Source organism: Scyliorhinus canicula, chromosome 12, assembly GCF_902713615.1.
Source record: "Scyliorhinus canicula chromosome 12, sScyCan1.1, whole genome shotgun sequence".
Classification (NCBI taxonomy): domain Eukaryota; kingdom Metazoa; phylum Chordata; class Chondrichthyes; order Carcharhiniformes; family Scyliorhinidae; genus Scyliorhinus; species Scyliorhinus canicula.
Window position 1 is genome coordinate 10,132,083 of NC_052157.1, and position 19,944 is coordinate 10,152,026.

Genomic DNA, 19,944 nt, shown 5'->3' on the forward strand with positions numbered 1-19,944 from the left:
TGATATCACCGTTGTTAAAATTCTCATTGTGTCGAACTAGTGTGAAATAACGACAAGGGGAACAATTTAAGCGCATCCTTTTGGGCAGAATGAGTGTGTGCTCGCTCTCTTATCAAATGCTTTTGTATTATCCAGTTGTTTTCCTCCTTTCCCATGATTCATGCATCAGCTTTCCTCTTTACTTTTAAGGTCAGGTGTTAGGCTAAAGTGGAAAAATAAACATCGGATGTTGGTAGAACTGAACAGGATTGGTTTACCTGCCTTTCACTTCCTTAATCCAATATATTCATGGATCTGCATTTTGGGGAGGCATAGCAATACCATTTGCCATCTGGGTCTGAAGTGATTGAACTGCCGAGTGCAGATGATGGTGGGACATTCCCACGTTTTCCGTCAGTTCCTCAAGGTGTGATAAATGGAGCATTTGGGGAATATTGGCTTCTAAGTATTCGGGCAATTTAAGGGTTAAACGCCTGGGTTAATATTGTGTTTGACTGCAGTGGTCATGTTTTTAAAAAGTATTTTGTTTTTGAAAAGGCGTGGTGGACCTTCGAGGAAACAGCAGCGGAATGTGGCTTGACTGGGGCGTTAATGTGATTTTGCAGCCTGCAGAGATCATTTGTTTTTCAGCTTGGGAGATGAAGTCATTGATGGGTGGAGCTCAGGGATGCAGAGACGCAGTTAAGTTTTGAGAAACTTTGGGAGAGCGAAGAGGTGAATTCTGATGCGCCTGAAACTGAGTCCACAATTCTCTCACAGTAGGATAGTTAAAAAAGAGTAATAATCTGTAAAATGAATGAAATGAACATCGCTTATTGTCACAAGGAGGCTTCAAACAAAGTTACTGTGAAAAGAATCTAGTCGCCACATTCCGGCGCCTGTTCGGGGAGGCTGGTAGGGGAATTGAACTGTGCTGCTGGCTCGCCTTGGTCTGCTTTCAAAGCCAGCGATTTAGCCCTGTGCTAAATCAGCCCCCGTCTAAAACAGAGCAGTCTTGTTTGGGGACAGGGAAGAAGCTGAAACATGCCAAATGAACCAACTTTTTGAAGACATTTCAGCCAGAGTCTGAAGGGATTTGAAAAGCAGCCAAATCTGTTCTAAAAAGCAAGTATTACACTCTGCCGTGCTGATTTTTAAATGTCTTTATTTTTCCAATAAAGTGGCAATTTATCATGGTCAATCCACCTACCCTGCACATCTTTGGGTTGTGGGGTGCGGTCCATGCAAACATGTGGAGAATGTGCAAATTTCATGCGGTCAGTGACCCGGGGTCAGGATCGAACCCGGGTCCCTGCTAACTGCTGCGTCACTGCCATGCTGATTTTAAGATGGACTGAGGGCTGTATATTTATTTTCTTCTTGTTTAATGGTGAATTGAGTAGTAATGTTTATGGGGTAATTTTAAGCTATTCCTTTTGGGTGTTAAGTTAAACAGCTTAATGTTTGTATTCCTAATAAAGTTTTTAGTTTTAAAAATGCCAAATCCCTATTTCTTTATGCCATCACTCCTGGAGCGAATCATTCTTTTTGCACAGTCTTAGAAATAAATGAAAATATTGGGGTTTCAGCCCAGTATCCTAGCCACAGTTGAGTTCTGGTCTGGGATCATATTAGTGTCTATTAGTCAGGAATCTTGCTTCTCCGCATGTTTGCATTGGGGGAGTTGAGATGTTTGTGTTTGACTTCACTTTGTGGTTAATATGCGGTGGAAATTCCGTCATGAGCCGATTTTCTGAACTAGATGTTGGGATAATTGCATTTGTGAAAAATAGAAATGTCAGAACTGGCTTTATAAGACTTAAAACTACAGAATATTTGTGACAGATCATGGATAATCTAGTTTGCCCTCGTACGTTTCTAGCAAGTGGTAGTGTGAAAGTCAGAACGTATGGTAGTTGTTTCCTACTGTCAAATGTTTCCTTCGTTAGCCCTCCTATAAAACCTGTTCTTCATTATGCTTGAGAATACCATGACTGCAGTAAGAAAATGCAAATTATCTTACACATTTTCAGTTGCTGGTCAAAGGAAATGCCGTTCAGATGGAAGGTTTCTCATTTGTTCCTAAGCCCTTAATCAGAGTGATCATTTATTTAAAATATTCCTGTTATTCCCTTTTTCCTCACCTGAACTTGTGCTGACTGCTCATTTGCTAAATGCATTTCCTCTAATAAATAGACTGAAAAGGTCCCACATTCGAGCTGTTTCATGCCAAGTTAGCTGATCTTGGTCAGGCTGATAGGAGTGCTATGATTAGCTTATACCACTGGGAAATCAGGCAGCATTCCCACTCCTGGAAAGTGATGTATGTGGATGATGGACAAGGAGAGTATGTATTTAACTGTGATGGTACCACAGGTCAAATAACCCGGACGTTCAAACAATCTCATGCCTGAAGAGTGCTTTGAAAAAGCTGTAAGGAAGAAGGAACTTGTACCCTCTTGTGAATCAACATTTTCAAATTAGGAGGGCAAATTGGGAGGAACGAGTACTTGTCATATCCCTGATATAATTGTGTGAATTACCTAATTAATGGCTTATGGTTGTCTAATAAATGAAGCTATCAGCTGTGTAAGTAGCATGTTCTATTTATAATCCAGTTTCTAAAGTGTATTTTTCATAATCCTGATGTGTTATGTACTCTGGGATAACACAGGCTGCAACTGGTTGCAGCTTTAACCAAAAGATACTCCAGACCTTGAAGTTAGTTCAATCTGACTTATTGGACCAGTAGCACAGTTAGCACAGTTCTGAGTAACCCAAGTGTGGTTATTCTGTCTGATTGAACCAGATTGGCTCTTAGCCACGTGCTGGAGGGGCGATACTGTACGTACACCCTGATTTACTCTGTAGATGTGCATCAGTGGAAGGAGGTGGAGTGTGAGTGCCTCGTGCATTTTATAGTGAGATACCACCCCAGGACACAGATGTCCTGTTCTCTGGGCTCATTAGCTACCTGTCTGTGCCTGTCTGTATATCATGACAAACCCAAATAAATTTATCGCAACTGCTTTGATTAAATTTTCTCTGGCATTCTCATGATTTATTATAAATTTAATAAGCTGGCATAGCAGTGGCAGAAAGGGACATATCTTGTCGTTGCTAAGCAGGTATCTGAAAGGGCAGTTCATAATTGTTTAACAATATATGGCCTAAGATTTCAAAATATGCTGAAACCCACACCTAACTAATGAACAGAAAATGCTGTAAATACTTAGTAAGTCGGGCAGCATTTGTGGAGAGAGGAATATTTTGAGACTGTGACCCTTGATCAGTACCGGAAAACGTTACAGATGCGGGACGGAGAATTAAAATGGCAAATGACTGGATGGTCCGGGTCGTGCTTCCCACCTGTTCCAAATGCAAGCAGCAGACTCTCATTGTGAGGAAGTTACCATGCTACACATGAGCCATTATGATGTCATGGTTCCAACACCGGCCACTTCTTTAAAGAACAGTGCAGTAGGGCTCAGTCAGGAATGCACTTCCTATCCAATGACTCATGGAAGGCACAGTGACAGAGAAGGTACATTTTCTGTGTATGTCTATGCCTGAAAGACATTTTCAGCTGCCTTTACCTTTAGCCCTTGCACTGATCCTTTAGGAATCTGGGTAGTCTGCTTGTGAGGTTTCAACAATTTCTCTGTCATCCAGGAAGCCTGGTTGGGGACAAGTTTTTTTTTCTGAAGTGAAAAAGTCAGTGGACTTTGATGGGCGATCCTTGCAATGCAAGTGAGCCACGCTATTTACAGGTTTTAAGTATAGCTTTTTAAAATATATATTGGTTGGAGTTGGCATACCAACCTAAATGTGCTTGAAGAATGCAGTTTCCAGTATGTCTGTGAATATGTGGTTGGTGACATCTTTTCTACTTCTTTACCTTTATTGTCACAAGTAGGCTTACATTAACACCGCAATGAAGGCTTTTCACAGTCACTTCATTGTAGTGTTAATGTAAGTCTCCTTGTGACAAAGATTATTATTATCTTCCTGCCCTTCAGGAGCCCAAGTTTGACTGCTGTGATCCAAACAGGATTTAGTTTAATTAAACCCTTTAAGGATTTTGCAATATCATTTTTAAACTGACTATTGAACTCGAGGGTACTTTAAAACGTTTGAAATTTACGTTGCTGTAACAAGCCAGACTCCTGCTGGATGGTGCATGTATTTGGCTATGGGGTGAAGTTAGAATTGTTGTCCGATGTGTTGCCATTATTATTGGTTTAGGAGAGGACAAAAATTAGAGTTGATGGATAATATTTGCTGATCTTGCTTCCCTCTGAGAAAGATTGAACTCGATCAGACTGCAGAAGAGCTAGAGAAAATGCTAGTGCATACTCACACCTGAAACTTTCTTGGCTTGAAATTATTTTTTAATTATGACCAGTATGATTCTGACAGTTCTCCTCATCACTGAGTTTATTAACTCGCAAAATACTTTTGAATTCATGTCCTTTTAATCTATCAGTTTAGCCATTGTGCACAGTCAAACCACTTTGTTTTTTTCTCCCCTGGTTTACTACCGACTTCCCTGAATTGTAACTGAGGCTCATCCAGTTCCACAGGTGTCCACAGCTTTGAAGGAGGCATTCAACTGAGACAGTTAACTTTGATGATGTGAATCAACTGTGGACAATGTGGTCACTGAGACAAATTTTGTCCTCTATCTTCAACACTTTGCACATTCCACCAGCAGTCAATGGATTGCACTTGCCTGAGCTGCTCCCCCTGCCAGCCCCAAACTAAGATCTACAACACAGGCCACCTACTGTACCTGCATTTTTTGGCCTCAATATTGATTTTACACACGAACGGTAATTTATTGTGCAGCTGCAACACTGAAAACACAGCATTACCATTCAACTACCCTCAGCAATTCTGTCGGCGGAACTCTGGTTACAGTCCTTGGAGCTCAATATAACTGGCGTGCCAGCCATCCTTTAGACATGATCAATCCAAATTGCTGTTCAGGATTGAAAGCTGCTCATCTTATCTTTTTCGGCATATTTAAAATTTCTTGATTTATATATCCATTTAACTTAATTTAGCAAGTAAAATGGCACAAGGCCAGTTTGTCCCAAACAAATAGATTTGTCCAGTGTAATACTGATTTCCTGCTTTGTAGATTTTAGATTGCTGGATCTCCTGCAACATGGAAAGTTAGACTTTTTTAGGGTTGGGGGTGGCACAGTGGTTAGCACTGCTGCCTCACAACGCCAAGGACCTGGGTTCAATTCCAACCTTGGGTGACTGTGTGAAATTTACACATTCTCCCTGTGTCTGTGTGACTGTCCTCCAGGCGCTCTGGTTTCCCCCCTCAGCTCAAAGATGTGCTGGTTAGGTGGATTGTCCTTTAGGGTCCAAAGGGTAGGTGGTGTTACAGGGATAGGGGAGTGGGCCTAGGTAGCATGCTCTTTCAGAGGGTCGGTGTAGATTGTGATAGTGTCTGGTAAAGGTGAAGTCAGAACTGTAGCTTTTTAAAATGTGCATTACCGGCAGGGCAGCTCTGAGGTTAGACAGGAAATGTGCACCAGTAGAAGTACTGTTGCTGATGACATTATCCTTTTCAGTTGGCTATCATATGTATTGTATTGCTTGTTTTGATTTGAAAACTTGATTGGAACGAAACTGGCTCCTGTGAATTTTACAAAGATAATGTACAATTATTTTGTGGAGTAATTTGCGGTTTTTTTCATCCTAATAATCACTAAAATATATGAAAGAGAGCATTATAAAGGGTAATACTATTTTCTGTTTGAGAAATGTCAAAGTTTTGCAGAGATATATATTTTGAAACAGCGAAGATGTGCAAAAAGAATTGCCATTTTTGCAATAGCAGTGTAAATACACCTGGTTAAGTGTGTAATTTGATTTCTTCACATTTATTTTTCAGTGCGAGTATGCAACATTGCCTACCATACAAGTAATGTACACTTTATATCAACTCTAATACTATTATCTTTTCAAGGTAGTTTGTTTTGGAGAGTTCCTTGCTACATTCATGCTCTGACCTAAATTTGTTGGTACAACTAACAGTGGAAAGGAATAGATTGTAAATGCTAATTGGCTTTCGAGCAGATGCTCGGAAACCATTTTACTGATTTTTCGAGCTAATAAAACATCTGCTTTATTTTTAATTATTTCATTTCCTGCTGAAGATGATTATTGCTGAGTTAGGTGTGTATGAGTACCAAGTGGTCAATTATCTCATGTGACTGTAGAGAGTAAATGTTGGCATATTAAGTGTGGAAAAGTGCACAGCTGAGCCAGGTCTTGTCCTTGCAATCATTCATGCCATCCCAGCAGAGGCCAAAGAATAGGACCAGAACGCGCAACTGATTAGTCTCCACAAAATCCAGCGTTACTAAGGATAGTTCTGATGACTGTAATGTTGAATTTATTGTGATTGGGTAACACAGCAAAGAACAATGATTGAAACCGGGCTCTGAACTATGCTGCCTTTATCAACAAAGCCATTGCAGAAACCTAGGATCTCTTGTTTCAGGTGTTAGACATGGTGCCTTCAATTCTGTAAATGCAGTGTTGGTGATGGTTTGAACTAAAATACCACCCAGATCCCTCCTATATTGTTCTTTCTTTGACAGAAATCTGTATTGCCTCAAAAATTCTGGTCAACATTCTGAGAGGATCTCAACAATTTCAGTCCTTGGGGTATTTTTTTAGCATGTTTATTTTGCAATATTTGCCTTCAAATGTTTTCCCCCATTTCAAAATACCCATTCCTCTTCTGGGTAGTCAAAAGATTTTTCCCAGGGTGCAAGAGGCAATTACCAGGGGGCTTGGGTTTAAGGTGCGAGGGGCAAGGTTTAAAGGAGATGTACGAGGCATGTTTTTTTACAGAGTGGTGGAAGCCTGGAACTTGCTGCTGGGGGAGGTAGTGGAAGCCGATACGATAGTGACTTTTAAGGGATGTCTTGACAATTGCATGAACAGGATGGAAATGGAGGGATATGGTCCCCGGAAGGGTTGGGGGGGGGGGGGGGGGGAAAGAGGGGTGTTTAGTTCAGATGGGCAGCATAATTGGTGCAGGCTTGGAGGGCTGAAGGGCCTGTTCCTGTGCTGTAATTTTCTTTGTTCTTTGTACATGTTGACCTGCCAAGACAATGTTAACAGGCTATTCTATGCATGGTCCTGTCTGAGCTCTTTATCAGGTGCATACACTTTCAGGCAGATATTGGATCACTGTGCTCCTTTGCTGGTCCCTCAAAAAGGCAGGTTAGTGGCTACTGAATTGGTTTAAATAATGAACAACATAATTCAGAAAGCTAACTTGGACTGTTCTGTGATTAAACTAGGTGGAATAATTTGACCTTTATTGCATACCTCATAAAATCAAAGGCTCTAATGTGTATTGCAAATCATTGTGTTTGCACAGCTACAGCACCCTATCTGGAATAACGGGGCAAAAGGTGCTTCCACCATCCACTTGTAAAGGAATTTTTCCTGTTGTGGACAGATAACCAGTAAATGATTCCAAAAATTGAGGTGGACACCTAGACAATCTGTTTAATATCAGATATATTCTGATCATTTACTTATGCTAGGTGATTTTCTCTTAAAAACCCTTCATGCTGCTTCACTTAACTGTGCCAGCAGTGAAAAATATCTGAGTAGGAGTTAATTGGATATTAATAATAGCCCTGTTATCTACCCTCGGAAAACCCTGTGTCTCCGAAATATTCTAATTTTGTGCAATGATGAGAACTGCTTACTGGGGTAATGGAATTAATATGTAGAATTAGTGTTAGTAAATGTGTATTACACAGTTCACCAAAGTTGTTAATATGCTTCAAATGCTTACAGATGCAAAACTTTGAGTTCTATATCTGATGTAATGTACAGAATTTTAAAAATATATATATTTGGGGCAGGGTGGTAGCAATGTGTTATACACGAGCATTGAATGTCCTGTCTTCTCATGTCTCAATTTTAGATGTCTCCTTATTTTCAAATCCATTTGTGTCTTGACCCACCCTGTCTCTTTCTTACTCTCGCCCGACAGCCCTCCAATGTCTCCATTCCTCACTGGCCCCGAGGCAATCCGATTCAAATCCCTCCACCATGGCAACCATTTATTTTTGTTGTCAAGCGCTTTTGAGATGTTTTATTACCTTAAAGGCACTTTTTAAATATAAGTTGTAGTTGTATGGTCCACATGCTCTGCTTCATAATGCGAATGAAAAATGAAACATTGAGAAGGGAAGAAAGAAAAGGTTCTCCCAGGAATAGGAAGGTGTTTAGGAAATGGAAACCGATCGTGTCCTTATTTAGTAACTCTTGAACTTCCATAACTTTGTTGCATTGTGTTGTCAACTAAATTGTGTTTTGCAAAATTACTGTTTACCAGTTAATTACTAGGAATTTTGTTGCTTTCATGTTGAGCTGGCTCAACGGCTCAACCTTCTAGGGAGTATTGAACGGAGCATTTTCGGACATTTTCAGACATTTTGATACTGAATGAGGCTGGATAATTTTTCAGCTTCTGCTTTAGTTGTGTCGGCATCACAGACTGGTAGCCACATTTCGCCAATTACACCAGACATGACTGACTGATGTAGCCCTGGTGATGAAAATTTTTAAATGGAAATAATTCAGAAATGGATCTTGAAGATTTCAAATGATGATGCTGTGACTGATTCCCTTGGCAGCTTGTTCCACTGTGGGATTATCCTTGGGAAGAAAGATTGTTGGCTTGGAAACAAAATAGTGTTTGTCGTTTGTGTGGATGGCTATCTTGTGCCCTGTCATTGCCAGAGGGCACCAGGCACTTGTTTCTGTCAATTCCCACCAGTCCATTCCATAGTCTATAGGACACGGACAGTCTATTTTTCTCCTTCCTTTGCTGTAGTGATTCCCATTTCAAATCTTTGATCAAGGATGTGACACTGGTGTTTGCTGATTTCTGCAGCATGTCTTTGAATCACTTCAATCTTATTTATATCTCTTGTCATATAAGGATACACAACTTGTATGCTCCAGGATTGGATGAGTACATGTTTGGTAAGCTTTATTACAAATAATATTACAAAAATAAAGATTTATCCTTAGTCCTGGAATCCCATTGTTCACCATTTGTAAACTGGAATGAAACACTGTTTGCTAATTAATGTTGCTTTGTTGGGAATTTATAATGAGTAAATCCTGATGCCCATTTATATACCTGTCAGTTTCTCTTCCCTCACACCTTGTATATGGGAATTGTTGGAACTCTTATTTTACCTTCTAATATGAATCAGTAGTTTGGTGGGTGGGATGTGTCAAAAATGTTATTGTTCATTATTCACTGGTATATACTTGAATATGAACTGAATAAAAACTTAGAAACAAAATATCAAACAATACATAAAAAAGTCAAGCACATGGCAAAAGCATTAAGCACAAAATAAATCACTATACACAACAAGCAGATAGATGATACAAGAATTTGGGAACAAAGATCGAGGTTCTATTTTTCAGGGAATTCTTATCTCTGGTTTAACCCCTCATTTTACACTCATTGGCTTCTAAGTTTCAGCTGAGACCTGTTTTGTTCAAATAAATGTCTGTTACTTAGAGGATAACTTGTTAATCAAACATTGGACATTACTTAAGATTCATTGGTGCCTATCAAAACTAGCTTAGCGTCTGCGTGTGCAGTCTTAGGAAAAGTACTGGATATGTTTTCTCACACCTGACATGTTTCATAGCTTGGCAGAGACCTAGCTAAAATTGATTAGTTGATTAGACAGCGAACAATCCATTCTCAGTACTGAATACAATGGTTAATTCATTATATGAGAAAATGACTGGGTTCCCACAGTCAAGACACTTCTAATATTTTAGCTATATGCATTCAACTAGCCCCAAGTGAATAAAACTATACTCTTATGGGTTTTGGTGAGTGCCAATCGAATGTACTGTTTTCCTGAGATTCTACATCTTACTCTGTCAGTGGCTATTTGAGTTTTATCTGTTTACTCTCCTCTCCTATTCACTTGAATTGGTTAGAACTTCTATTTTTAGGAGAGCTTTAGGCTTTAAAAGCAAACAAACCACAGTGTAGTGGAAAAACTAAATGTCACACTGCATGATTCCCTTTTGGCACATTAACTGAAAAGATTTGGTGGGTTTTACATTTTACACGAGGCTTTGAAAAATGAGTTGTATAAATATGGTTTTTGAGCTCTATTACAATGATCTGCACACAAAAAACTAGCTTCAGTGTGATGGATTTCTCACAGAAATGAATTTGATGGAGAGAAAGAAGCATTTGTATATTTCTAGCTTTAATAAAATGCAATTGCAGGATAACATTGACACATAAGAACTAGGAGCAGGAGTAGGCCATCTGGCCCCTCGAGCCTGCTCCGCCATTCAATGAGATCATGGCTGATCTTTTGTGGACTCAGCTCCACTTTCCAGCCCGAACACCATAACCCTTAATCCCTTTATTCTTCAAAAAACTATCTTTATCTTAAAAACATTTAATGAAGGAGCCTCTACTGCTTCACTGGGCAAGGAATTCCATAGATTCACAACCCTTTGGGTGAAGAAGTTCCTCCTAAACTCAGTCCTAAATCTACTTCCCCTTATTTTGAGGCTACGCCCCCTAGTTCTGCTTTCACCGACCAGTGGAAACAACCTGCCCGCATCTATCCTATCTATTCCCTTCATAATTTTATATGTTTCTATAAGATCCCCCCTCATCCTTCTAAATTCCAACGAGTACAGTCCCAGTCTACTCGACCTCTCCTCGTAATCCAACCCCTTCAGCTCTGGGATTAACCTAGTGAATCTCCTCTCCACACCCTCCAGCGCCAGTACGTCCTTTCTCAGGTAAGGAGACCAAAACTGAACACAATACTCTAGGTATGGCCTCACTAACACCTTATACAATTGCAGCATAACCTCCCTCGTCTTAAACTCCATCCCTTTAGCAATGAAGGAGACAATTCCATTTGCCTTAATCACCTGTTGCACCTGTAAACCAACTTTTTGCGACTCATGCACTAGCACATCCAGGTCTCTCTGCACAGCAGCATGTTTTAATATTATATCATTTATATAATAATCCCTTTTGCTGTTATTCCTACCAAAATGGATAACCTCACATTTGTCAACATTGTATTCCACCTGCCAGACCCTAGCCTATTCACTTAACCTATCCAAATCCCTCTGCAGACTTCAGGTATCCTCTGCACTATTTGCTTTACCACGCATCTTAGTGTCATCTGCAAACTTGGACACATTACACTTGGTCCCCAACTCCAAGTCATCTATGTAAATTGTGAACCATTGTGGGTCCAGCACTAATCCCTGAGGGACACCACTAGCTACTGATTGCCAACCAGAGAACCACCCATTAATCCCCACTCTTTGCTTTCTATTAATTAACCAATCCTCTATCCATGCTACGACTTTACCCTTAATGCCATGCATCTTTATCTTATGCAGCAATCTTTTGTGTGGCACCTTGTCAAAGGCTTTCTAGAAATCCAGATATACCACATCCATTGGCTCCCCATTATCTACCGCACTGGTAATGTCCTCAAAAAATTCCACAAAATTAGTTGGGCACGACCTGCCCTTTATGAACCCATGCTGCGTCTGCCCAATGGGACAATTTCCATCCAGATGCCTCGCTATTTCTTCCTTGATGATAGATTCCAGCATCTTCCCTACTACCGAAGTTAAGCTCACTGGCCTATAATTACCCGCTTTCTGTCTACCTCCTTTTTTAAACAGTGGTGTCACGTTTGCTAATTTCCAATCTGCCGGGACTACCCCAGAGTCTATTGAATTTTGGTAAATTATCGCTAGTGCATTTGCAATTTCTCTAGCCATCTCTTTTAGCACTCTGGGATGCCTTCCATCAGGGCCAGGAGACATGTCTACCTTTAGCCCCATTAGCTTTCCCATCACTACCTCCTTAGTGGTTGCAATCATCTCAAGGTCCTCACCTGTCATAGACCCAAAAAACCTGTTCAGTTCCTCAGCCATTTCCTCATCCCCCATTATTAAATATCACTTCTCATCCTCTAAAGGACCAATATTTACCTTAGCCACTCTTTTTTGTTCTATATATTTGTCAAAACTTTTAGTATCTGTTTTTATATTCTGAGCAAGTTCACACTCATAATCTATCTTGCTCTTCTTTATATCTTTTTTAGTAGCTTTCTGTTGCCCCCTAAAGATTTCCCAGTCCTCTAGTCTCCCACTAACCTTTGCCACTTTGTATGCTTTTTCCTTCAATTTGATACTCTCCCTTATTTCTTTAGATATCCATGGTCGATTTTCCCTCTTTCTACCGCCCTTCCTTTTTGTTGGTATAAACCTTTGCTGAGCACTGTGAAAAATCGCTTGGAAGGTTCTCCACTGTTCCTCAACTGTTTCACCATAAAGTCTTTGCTCCCAGTCTACCTTAGCTAGCTCTTTTCTCATCCCATTGTAATCTCCTTTGTTTAAGCACAAAACAGTAGTGTTTGATTTTACATTCTCACCCTTCATCTGTATTTTAAATTACACCACATTGTGATTGCTCCTTCCGAGAGGATCCCTAACTATGAGATCATTAATCAATCCTGTCTCATTACACAGGACCAGATCTAGGACCGTTTGTTCCCTCGTAATTTCCATTACATACTGTTCTAGGAAACTATCGCAGATACATTCTATAAACTCCTCCTCAAGGCTGCCTTGACCGACCTGGTTAAACCAATCGACATGTAGATTAAAATCCCCCATGATAACTGCTGTACCATTTCTACATGCATCAGTTATTTCTTTTTTTTATTGCCTACCCCACCATAATGTTACAATTTGGTGGCCTGTAGACTACTCCTATCAGTGACTTTTTCGCCTTACTGTTCCTGATTTCCACCCAAATGGATTCAACCGTATCCTCCATAGCACTGATGTCATTCCTCACTACTGCCCGGATGTGATCCTTAAATAACAGAGCTACACCACCTCGCTTACCATCTACTCTGTCCTTCCGAATAGTTTGACACACTGAGCTGTCCATCTCTGGACCGTAGGACAGATTGATGGGTTTCAGGCCTTCTCTACTGCTTGACAGTAAAGGTTTTAGATTGAATGAGATTGGGAACTCTCCATCCAGTTCCTGGTTGTCTTGTGGCCCGTAATTTGTACTAATTTGAAACGGTCGTAGGATTGCTGATGTGAGCTGCGCAGGTTGGAGGATATCACATTGGTGCAATAAGAAAAGGCTTTTCTGAGTTCTGGTTGAAGCACATTGCTCAACTAAGTAAAATACTATATTCTCTGCTCCTGGTTGTGCTGTTCCTGACTTGGGGATGCTTGAACTGGGGTACACAATGGGGAAGGTAATAAATTCCCCAATACCCTCCAACCTGAGCGCAAAAATGTTAAACTGCAGTATCTTTCAGTATTGTGTACTTCCATCACTGCATGTGAACCCAGCTATTCTTGGAAGCTGCCAAAGATTATTCAACAAAACCTAGTACCATTTTACATATGTCTTGATCAATCTGTAAGTATGCTGATTCTGGGGAATGCTCAGTGCTGCTTTATTTCGTTCCAGTACTGAAACAATTCATTCCTTTTAACTACCCTGAGACATCAGAATAAGCATACTGCTTTGTTTTTATATTTTGAATTCTGTAAATGTAGAAATCTTCCCACACCTATGTCTCTCTCAGGCCCAATCAGTTTTGTAAATGGTGAAGTATTACTGCCAACTTTTATTTCCTGTTCTGATCACGTTTTCAGTGGTTGCAAAGATATGCAAGTGCAATGTTCTCCTCTTCCCATTGTGTACTTAAAACAAAGCAAGTTCTTTTATTTAAAATAAAGAAGGCACTTTTTCATCTATCTTTTCTCTTGAGATGTTTTTTGGAATATGAAGAGGGACTATTTAAACAGATTTCATTATCGTTGAAGACAGAGTTGGGCTGGAAATGTCTGTTTCTCACCCTCCTGTTGGTAAAAGAGACCAATAGTGTAAAGTTTCCACCTCCCTCTGAGGGTCTCCGTTTAAACTGGTTGTTCACTCTAATGTTAGAATGCAGTTTTACACTGTTAATGACTCTGGAATAGAATTTAAAATTATAATTGAGAAATGCAGGGTTCCAGCTGTGACCATACACACAAACAAAATGGCAATAATGCATTTAAGGAGAAGCTAGACCAGTGTTCTTCAAACTTTCTTTCTGGGGACCCATTTTTACCAACTGGCCAACCTTCGCGACCCACGCCGGCCGACCAGCGCGACCAACGCCGACTGACCGGCGCGGCCCACCATTTTCTCTTGCCTTGTTTGCTGCTGACAAAAATGGAGGAAATGGTTTTGGGTTCCTTTGGCCCTTATACACGCTCCTCCAATGGAACCTGTAGGATGAAGGTGAAGCCTTCCGGTGTCGGAAAGTATGGGGTCTCCACCTGCATTTTTTTCCTGTAAAATTTTAAACAAATAAAACCCCCTCTGAACTTGTAAAAAATAATAAAAATAAAATGAATAAAATAAATGAAAAAATAAAAATTAAAAGAAGAAAATAAATGAATAAACCCTCCCGAACTTGTAAAACAAAAGGCTCCGACCGGTTAAAAAAAAACCGGCCGCACTGCGCATGCATGCCCGATCATCGGCGCACATGAGCATAGTTTTACGCATGCGCTCCGATGATCTGGCACGCATGTGCAGTGCGGGTGCATTTTTAAAACATGTTCACGGCCATTTTGAAGGCCGCTTGCAGCCGGTGTTATTAACAGCCCGCTGCAGCGGCTGTTGCGCGCAGATTTGCGTGATCAGGAGCGCCGTGACGGACGGCTCAGCGACCCACCTGCGGGTCACGCCCCCGAGTTTGACCATGCCTGAGCTGGACAACACGAGGGTGAACGGAATAGAAAGATGTTGATGGGGTTAAAGCAGGGTCGGAGGAATGGAGTGTTGTGGAGCATTAAAACCACCATGGACCAGTTTGGCTTAATGGCAACTTCAGGACATTGTGAAACGCTTCACAACCAACCGTGTACATTTGAAGGGCAGTTAATAACAATTGTCATGTAGGAAATGGGAGACGCAGCAAAGTCGACAAACAGCAATGTGATAATGACGTTCCTAAATAAAAAACAGAGTAAGGGATAACTATTGGCTAAAACATTGATGAGAACCTCCTTGCTTTTTTCTTTGAAATATGCCAAGGGAATCTTTACATCCATCTGAGAGAGAGTGCAGACAGAGCGTGGTCTTTTGTAATATGAAAGGGGGCACCTCCAACCGTGCAACGCCCTCTGTGCAATGGAATGATCAGACTAGGTTTTAGTCCTTAAATTGAAGTGGTACTTGAACCTAGAACTTTCTGACCCCGCGATGAACCACAGCTGACACCTTTGGAGGAACGGATGACTGAATTCTGCAACAAAAATTTGTGTTTAGAAGTAATTGACTATACTTGGGAAGCTTGTCTGGGAGGGGAGGATAAATACTTACTTTTCCACTCTTCTCAGTACAGTTAAGCAAATGACTTTTGTATTGTCCATTTATATCTGGAGGAAACTGAAAACCTGGCCATGAACCAGAGTTGTGGCTTTGGCGTTCCTTTTTCAGTTAACTGCCAGGATCTTGATGCAGAAGCTGTGTTATAATTTATATGGAAAATGTAGGTGTTAACTCAATTGCTAACTGAAAAGGTAATAGTATCTTTAGACCTTTTGACCTTCAGTAAATCATTGAAACCGGAACGAGTGCCTCTCTTGTGCCATGGCTGAGATGGGCTGCGCTCCCTCATGGCCTTTCTGTCTCTAAGCTGTAACTGTGTTCAAATTTGCTGCATGCTGTGTCACTATCTTTCTGCAGAGACTGACGTAGACAGAAATGTTTAAAAATAATCATTGTTTTGTTGCATCAGTGGTGTCACAGCAAGACACATCATGTTGTCGCAACATCAGTTTCCCTAGTAACACACACCGGCATTCTGGCCCGCAACTAGGGATTGCAGATTTTCCAAAATCAAACATTATTCATTATAACTTTGAGTCTTGACAGGTTTACCTTGGGATTTATGAATGTTTGCACAAGTTGGTGCAGCAGAAATGCAAACTTGGTGAATGCCTGCCTCACCCAAAATCCATCTAGACTGTCAGTTGGTGCAAAATCTTGACAATTAGGAACGACGATAAATTGTTTATGGATTTCAAGAAAGCAACAACAGTGGATAATCTGGCCAAAAATGGTGCCATGTTTTTAACATGCATGTATACATTATCATGGGATTTAGTTAGCTCATTTGACTAGATGGCTAGCATATGGTGCAGAATGAGACCAACAGTGTGGGTTCAATCCCCGTTTCGGCTGTGGTAGTTCATGGAAGCCTGCCGTGCCTCCTTGTCACACGTTTCCAGAATAGTGTCCCACAAGCTGTATGTAACTAATTGGCCAATGGTCCTTTGTGATCTATGACCAATTATTGTACATTATAGTTTTACAGTAATGAGGAAATCCATATTTTTATGCATATCTTTAATCTGAATACTGTAAAGTGCTAAACATCATTCAGAAAATTGAATTTGTTTTGACAACCAAAATCAATGCACACAATCCATAATGGAGTTTGTAGCTGGTTATTAGCAACACAGGAGACAAATGGCAGTGTTGAGTAAAATTTTGTTTTGCGTTTTCCGTAACTGATTGTCGCAAGCCACGTACAATTCTGTTAGCATGAAAGTTTTTCCCCATGATCTGTGATGGTTGCAGATCTGCTGAACATATAGATGCTGCTGACTTATTATTTATCTTAAGTAGTTCACCATTGTACTGTGCCTTCCTGTTGCATGTCACTTTGCCTGTGAAAATAAATACCAGAATTAGTGTTGTGACAGCCCTAACAGTTCCATTTGGTATTTCATATCTTCAATTATATGGCCGCTTGTGCACGATATGTTTAGATACGGCACACCTGGAAACCTGCAAGGGCACACTTTGTTACAGTAACAAAGCACAGTTTTAAAAAAAAAGTTTTCAGAAAGGGAATAGTTTGCAAAAGTAGTAAATACTTGAATCTTACTCTACTGTATAACCTATTATTTTCCAGATCTTAGGAGAAAAATATGGTGAATTGCACATCCAAAACTGTATCCTATAGCAGGCTAATCTGGTAGACTTGTAAAATTTGGTCATGTAGTTGAGCAATTTCTACATTGTCATCCAATTATAAATAAGCAAGATCCCAATATTAGTATTTGAATTGGAGCAAAGAGACTATCAGATTGTGTTAATGCAAGCCAAATGAAGTGATGGGTTGTTCTGGAAAAGCGAGTTCAGATTAGTCAACAACCTTCATTACATCTGTAAGTGTCTTATGAAGTGAATTTGATATACTAAAATCAAGAAAGAGTAAACTTTTTTGAATTCAATTAAAAGCAAATTACCTAAGTGAGGTTGTTTGCTGTTTCCAGGTTAGGTCTGTTTTAGTATTTTGAAAGCTGGTAAATTCATCACCACTTGCTTGGACAGGGTCCCAATTTGAACAGGTTGTGATTTATAATGGAATGCATGAGGCGTAACATTTTTGTGGTACAAAGCCCATGGATTTAAAAACGTTGCAATAATCCATCATAAGACACCATTTTCCGATTAATGATTTTCTTTCTCTCCTTTTCTCCCCATCCCTTCTTTAAAGCAAATGGTTATGAGCCTTAGAGTGTCGGAGCTCCAAGTGTTATTGGGCTATGCTGGACGGAACAAACACGGTCGTAAACACGAACTCCTGACAAAGGCACTGCATTTGTTGAAAGCTGGCTGCAGCCCAGCTGTTCAGATGAAAATTAAGGAACTATATAGGCGGAGATTCCCACAGAAGATTGTGACCCCTGCTGACCTGACCCTTTCTTCTGTCCATACAACTTCAACTTCCATGACTACGCCACTGTCGCCAGCTGCTATCCCACAGCTCTCCTATGATGGGCACGCAACCACATCTCCACTTCTTGCTGTTTCTCTGTTGGGACCTAAACATGAACTAGACCTGCCACACCTAACATCGTCGCTCCATCCTGTCCACCCGGATGTAAAACTGCAGAAACTGCCCTTTTATGACATTCTTGATGAACTGATCAAACCAACTAGTCTCGGTAAGAAACAAACACCCAAGATAGTCTTGTTCTGTTGCCATTGATGTAGCACTTGAGCTGAAAAAAGAAACCCAATTTAGTAAACCAATTTTATCTTATTTGAAAGTATTTTTAAAATTGACTTAAATTGCGGTTATATCTATTATGACTTATTTTACGAACAGTTGAAATGAACTTTCTTAATCATGAATGTTCAATTATTTTAAGATATGAGTGACGGGTCATCAGCCTTTCCTGTTTTTACTTGGTCACCACAATGCAACATAAACTGTATTAAATGAAATGACATTTAATTCTACATCTACACTTGTATGTTCACCTAAGAACAGTGACCAATTTTGAGACCTATTTTATTAATTTCTCTCATGCTAATTATATTTTTGAATTGAATTCATCTTGCTGCTTGAGGAAGAAGTGTGACCTGCTTTTGGAACATGGGAGATCAGTCTGCAACTACTTTTTTCTTTGGACTCTCTTTGCATTGTATTTTGAAGAGTGCACTGACCTTGTAGAAAGAATGGAACAGTGTTTTGCGGGACAGTATCTGAAGCTATGGCTTTTGTCCATATTTTTTTGGGTGGGTAGATAAAGGAGAAGGATTTGCAATACATCAGGCAATCAGACACAGTAAGCTTATCGCGATCATTTTACGCCCTCATCCCTGCACCCCTCTCAATCCAAGCTCATCAGTTTGTCCTTCAGCTCAAAGGGATTCAACAGTTGCAAACATCCGAAATTTCAGGAACTAATGTTAGTTTATTATTTATTCCCAGATCTCATCTGACCTTCAGTTGGCGAGTTGACGTCTCCATATTTTATGAATAGCTTTTCAATGCCATTGCAGCTGTGCAATATTTCCCTTTCACAATTTGGTGCATTATGCAAGTTGCTAATGCAGTACTTTGTCAAACTTGGAAAATTAGTGGTGTTTACATAAACCTGCTTCTGGGTAGGTGTGCGGTAGTGTTTTTTTATAAAGCTATATTAAGTGGCTTATCCAATCCAAACTGATTAACTTATTGGCCTCTGGCTATCCTAACATTTAGTAGCCACACAAAGTCCTTTACTCTACCAGGTTCCATATCTAGTTTTCACTCCTATTTCTGACGATCGAGCATCTACCTGAAAGCATGTGTTGAACACCCTATGGTCATCAAGAACTTTTGTTTATGATTTGCACTCGGCTGGTTTTAATTTGCTACTTAAAGCATATTTTTCCTGTTCGTTTCCTGGGTATGTCCAAAATAGAAAATACTCGATTAGTGCCTGTCAGAAGTATTGATAGTATGCATTGAAATATATTTACCTGTTCAAAGCCAGCGCACCACAATGGGTTTATATTCAATTCTATTAGTTTGTACCTCAAAGACGAAGTGAGGGTCCTGCTAATTACTTAAGTTAATATTTATGCTCTTAACCAGTGCTCAGCTGGTTTGCATAGTTCATGCTTTTTTAACTGTATTCCACCTGATGAAAATGAGTGCTTTGGGGGCACTGTTACCTTAATGAATCTGTCGACAGAATTACATAGAATTACACAGAATTACATAGAATCAGAATTACGACAGAATTCCCGTACCAGCCTCCCCGGACAGGCGCAGGAATGAGGCGACTAGGGGCTTTTTACAGTAACTTCATTTGAAGCCTACTTGTGACAATAAGCGATTTTCATTTCATTTTTCATTTCACATAAGAGTATACAGCACAGAAACTGGCCATCTGGCCCAATCAGTCCATGCTGACATTCATTCTCAACTCGAGCCTTATCCCATCATTCTTCATCTGTCAATCAGCGTAACCCTCTATTCCCTTTTCCGTCATGCTTATTCCAGCTTA

The 19,944-nt window shown here is 40.2% G+C and overlaps 1 protein-coding gene across 6 annotated transcripts in view; it reads left to right on the forward strand.

Annotated features, from left to right (window-relative positions):
* pias1b (protein inhibitor of activated STAT, 1b) overlaps positions 1–19,944 on the forward strand; it is a 170,851-nt gene that overhangs the window by 83,186 nt on the left and 67,721 nt on the right. For 4 of the 6 annotated variants that reach the window (XM_038814871.1, XM_038814873.1, XM_038814872.1 and 1 more), the window contains exon 2: positions 17,658–18,108. In XM_038814871.1, coding sequence (XP_038670799.1) covers positions 17,658–18,108 — 451 coding nt within the window. Of the gene's footprint in view, positions 1–3,484; positions 3,524–5,890; positions 5,921–17,657; positions 18,109–19,944 lie in introns of those variants that run through there. The other 2 variants (XM_038814868.1, XM_038814869.1) reach the window with 2 other exon arrangements.